The following is a 4,822-nucleotide window of genomic DNA, read 5'->3' on the forward strand; positions in this document are numbered from 1 at the left end:
TTTCAAGCTTAGGGGCACGCCCCATACAAAAAAACTAACCTTCTCGTCTTTTGTGGACATTAATACAATCTCTTTTTTAGTGTCCGCTTTTGAAACTGATAAATTGTTAGATATGAGCTTGTCTATTAATTTGGAAGTCAAAATTTTTGAAGCAATATTTTTTTTGTTTTTTTGATGAATATTTTAAATATGTGATTAATGATCATAAGCTTTTATTCATTATAAAATATATGGTTTATATATTGTTAAAAGATATGTGTATCAATAATAAATGAGTGATTTTTGTATGGATTTCTATAATTGATCTGATCTGATCTATTTGATCTATATACATTAAATCATTTTCCATTTTTGAATATATTTGTAGATATAATTAAGATGTTGTCTGGAAGTTGTATCTGAGGTATACGTACTCTTATACCATCAATACATACATGATGAAACTTTCATGGATTGAAATTAAAATGCCAGTTCTTTAACCAAAACTATTTTGAAAGCTAAAAGCTGATAATATAATTTCAAGATCTTAATGATATCCATATTAAATAGCCTTATCGGGCACTTTACTATTTTTGAAAATTGAGATCTCCCAAACGCTTCATAATCATTGCCTAATTAAGTCACAGCCATGTTTAATGATCAGCTCCTTTTATAATAAAATCTTCCAGCTATTATCTTTTACGTTTCTTATTGATATTTTTTTAATGAACTGAAAGTTTTAATTATACAAGTTGATTGCCTTACTTTCCTCCTTGCTTTTTCCATTCTAGGTTTATTAAGTATTAAGCTGTGTATTAGTGCTCAATTGGATATAATTTGTTCAACTGTTCAACTGCAAATTGTACATCATCACATGAGGCATTTATAAATTCCGTGTTTATTATATGTTTATCCAATTAGTTTTCGATTAAATTATTCATGATGAACTCAATTGATATTAATCATTACATATATTACTTTAATAAATGTTGATCAAGTTATAGATTTTGTTTTTGTTTACAAACTACAATTCAATCTATACATTAAAGCTGATCAATTTTCATTTTAATATTGGTACGTGTTGGATAAATCATCATGATATTGTAGTTCACTAAATAATCAACTCATGATAAATCAAATCATAACATGATCAACCACTTTGCTATTGAGATCGTTCCATTTTAAATGATACGTGTACAAAATTAGCCGCCGTCAATTTCATGTTTGTAAACAACTTTTTTAGAAAATTATATAAAGATCAAGAATTATCTTAAAATTTCCTAGATACTAATATTATCATCAGAATTATATTAACGGATCAACTAACAATTGTTTAACAATTGAAAGTGAATGTCCTTTTCTGATGATGGGCGGTAAAATATAGGAGCGAAAATGACCATGAAAGTTTACTTATATTCTTATTCTATTATAAATTTATTTGATCACTTAAAATAAATTGGGGTTAAATGTCATATAACTAATCATGATGTCTTTCATAAAGTCATTATATTAAGTGTCTTTATACGCTTGACATACCAAACTAGTTTATATATTAATAAATGAATGATTTTGGTATGGATTCATATATTGATCTCTGATCAATTGATCTATACCTTCAAATCATTTCTCATTTTCAAATACGTCTTAATATTTGTAGTAATTGTTAGCCGCTATAACTACAAGTTCTTTATACATCTAAATTCATAATCTATTTATAAGAAATCATTGAAAGCTTATGTATATAATAAATAAATGTAATCTAGTGAATTGTTAGCTAAATTTTAACCTCTTGACTTCATTTTTTTAGCCCAAGCATATTTTATAGATTTATTCAAACCAGCAGTGAAAATTCCCTTTAATGTTTGTTTTGTTGAATTCCTGAAAATAATATCTTGTAATTTTGAATTTGCATTATCCAATGTAAACCCAGGTGGCAATACAAAATGTTTTTGATTTATAACTTCATTTAATATAGGTTTATAATATTCTTGAAAATATTGATAATTATTTTCCACAATTTTATCAATTTTTTTAGGGTTTTCTGCACCTAATTTATATCTAATATCACCTTGATAACTTAATTTAGTTATATTTTTAAAAAATTCAAATTCATTAAACTCGGTTTCATGTGACATATTTCCATAAGCTAATGTTGCAGCAGATCTTAAATTTTGTTGATTCCAAAATTTTATAATTGGATCATCTTTCAAGATATTTACAGGTTTTTGTAATCTTCCTGCAAGATAAAAAGTTTCCCAATGAGCTAAATCTTTAACCAAAGTATCAATAGAAACAACACCATATTTAATTAATTTCCCATTAATTTCCACATACGGGTTGAAATAAACTCCTGCACCAATTTCTTGAAATTTTGCCACAGTTGAAGAACCAAAATATTTTAATGATGAATAATGATTTGGATTTAATTTCATATTTATTGAATGCCAATGATCTGGATATGTAACACCAAATATTAAATCTGTTTGAGTATCTTTATTCATATACCCCTGGGAAAAAACTCCTGATCCATAAGCAAATGCATAACGAATTGGTGCTTGAAATTCCCCTAATATAGATTTTAATTCTTGATTTGTTGATAATGAAATATTTTGATTTTTTGCAAAATTTGGTGGTAATTTTGATATTTTTTCTCTATGTTGTTTTGATAATAATTCAGTTTTTCTTATACTTTCATCTAATAATCTAAAATTATCTTTATGTGTTGTTGTATCTGACTTTATCTGTTTTGTTAAATCACCACCTAATATTATTGATTTTTCTAATTCTTTAACATTTGATTCTGAAGTTGTTATAAATCTTTTGGAAATTATAGGTATACGTGATCTAAACATTATGAATAGTTTAATGAATGAATAAAAATAGTAGTTTGTAAAAGAAAGTAGACGTTCAACAAATTCAAAATTGTTTTAATATTTATAATTCAAAGATCCGTTACCAGCGATGCAAATATTGGGAAAAATCTGAGACTTTAATTTTGTCATTCATGAGACTTTTAAATTTAAAAGGCTAAACTGGGGTTGAAGAATGGTCTAGAATTAGCTTGAGGTTACTTTAAGTAGAAGGGTTTAAACAGGGATGCTGGCTGGAAGGCTAGAATTAGGCAGAGCGTAAACAGGAGGATTTACCGTAATTTCTACTGGGCCAGTATTCTAGGAGGAGGCATTGGGAAGGAATAGAGACTAATAGAAATTAATAATGGGACTAGTCCTTATTTAGTCATGTGACTCAATTGGTAATCAATTACATAAGCAGAATAAAAAATTAATACTATATTCAATTATACTCATCATGAATTTTATTAGTTTTAGATTTTAATTGATTAGATCTTGATTTAAATAAATTTATTAGTTACAATGTCAATTCCTCTTGTTGATCAAGTCCAACAAAACTTATTATTCCAACAATTATGGACTCAAGTTACACCAATCAAATTATCAAACATAACAATATTACAAGGTTTTCCAAAGGAAAAATTAATATCAGATGATGAAACTAATTTAAATAAAGAATTTGTATTACCTATAAAACTCAAGGATGAAATAACACCAAATATGTTAGACCAGGTGTTTAAGGAGTTACAGGGTGTTAAAAGGTTGGTATTGGGGATTGTTAATGATGATGGAACTGTTGTTTATTATATTGTTCATGATGGAGTTTATAAACCAAAGAAGAATTAAAATAGATCTTTAGATCTATTAAAGATTTATTGAAGCTTGGAATTAATTAAAGTATTGGCTTGATTAAAGATGGTTATGACTATTGATGTATCACTACATTAAATTATTAAATGTTCATATATACAAGAAAAACACACCTATATCAAAGCATACCTAATAAAATTCAATAAATTTGGAGAATCATTAAATCCAGGAGATTCTAATTTTATTTGATTAATCATTGGTTTAATTTTTTCATTGAATATATTAAATTTCCCATCTAACCAACCTGGATATTTTAAATCTAAGAATTTTTTAATAAATTGATCTGGGAATTTATCATTTGTTTGAATAAATAAATGTGATAAAAGGATTAAATCTGCTGTTGATAAGGAATTGAAGAAAGTTGTTTTAGGAGAGGTACCCAATTCTTTATGTAAATTAAATAATTTTTCAATATAAGAATCCAATAAATTTAAACATTTCATATTTGTTAAAGAATTCTTCATAATTAATTTATCTTCAATTAATGATTCATTTTTTAATTGTTGTACTTTGGAAACAGTTGGAACATTTTGTAACATTTCCTCTTCAACTTCAGTTTTATCCTCCACAGTTAATCCAACCCTTGAACAATTTGATTTTGCTTGAGATCTATAACCCAAAGGAGTATTATATTGTAATGGGAATGATAAATATTGTCCATATATAGATCTTGTATAATTTTCATAATTTAATTTATTTAAAAAGATGAAATAATCTGTTATAATATTAAATTTATCCATTAAAAAAATTGAAATCCCATCATTCAATGCTTTTTCCTCTTTTGTTAACCCAGAGTTTAAATCATATCCTTGATCAACCAAATATCTAATGATATCAGAAACACCATTATATTGTTCACCCTCGACTCTAAGTACTGGTAATTCACCATTCTGAGAAATATTATTATTTGATGATGTTATAATTTTAAATTTATCTAATGGGATTGTAAGAGACATATACCATGAAATTATAAGACAATTTGGACTGATTATAGCTAGTTCTTCGGGTTTCCCCCAGACGTGTAGTTCCATCACCATCTTCTGACCTTATATCCTTATATATCTAATAGAAGATCTTGTTTCTTTGTTTTATTAGTTGATTTTGGTTTCAATGAGTATTAA

The 4,822-nt window shown here is 26.3% G+C and overlaps 3 protein-coding genes across 3 annotated transcripts; 1 reads left to right on the top strand and 2 right to left on the bottom strand.

Annotated features, from left to right (window-relative positions):
• Positions 1-1,760: 1,760 nt before the first annotated feature.
• On the bottom strand, positions 1,761-2,831 carry TAM41 (putative phosphatidate cytidylyltransferase; the record flags this gene model as incomplete). The annotated part of the gene is made up of 1 exon (XM_011274976.1): positions 1,761-2,831. One exon carries the CDS (start codon positions 2,829-2,831, stop codon positions 1,761-1,763), a length of 1,071 nt encoding a protein of 356 aa, XP_011273278.1.
• Positions 2,832-3,353: 522 nt separating this feature from the next.
• SEN15 (Sen15p) lies at positions 3,354-3,677 on the top strand (the record flags this gene model as incomplete). The annotated part of the gene is made up of 1 exon (XM_011274977.1): positions 3,354-3,677. The coding sequence occupies one exon, from the start codon at positions 3,354-3,356 to the stop codon at positions 3,675-3,677; it is 324 nt and encodes a 107-aa protein (XP_011273279.1).
• A 137-nt stretch (positions 3,678-3,814) lies between these two features.
• On the bottom strand, positions 3,815-4,738 carry SAM37 (SAM complex subunit SAM37; the record flags this gene model as incomplete). Its single annotated transcript, XM_011274978.1, has 1 exon — positions 3,815-4,738. One exon carries the CDS (start codon positions 4,736-4,738, stop codon positions 3,815-3,817), a length of 924 nt encoding a protein of 307 aa, XP_011273280.1.
• Between the last annotated feature and the right edge of the window lie 84 nt (positions 4,739-4,822).

Source organism: Wickerhamomyces ciferrii, contig 00162, assembly GCF_000313485.1.
Source record: "Wickerhamomyces ciferrii WGS project CAIF00000000 data, strain NRRL Y-1031 F-60-10, contig 00162, whole genome shotgun sequence".
Classification (NCBI taxonomy): Eukaryota; Fungi; Ascomycota; class Saccharomycetes; order Phaffomycetales; family Wickerhamomycetaceae; genus Hansenula; species Hansenula ciferrii.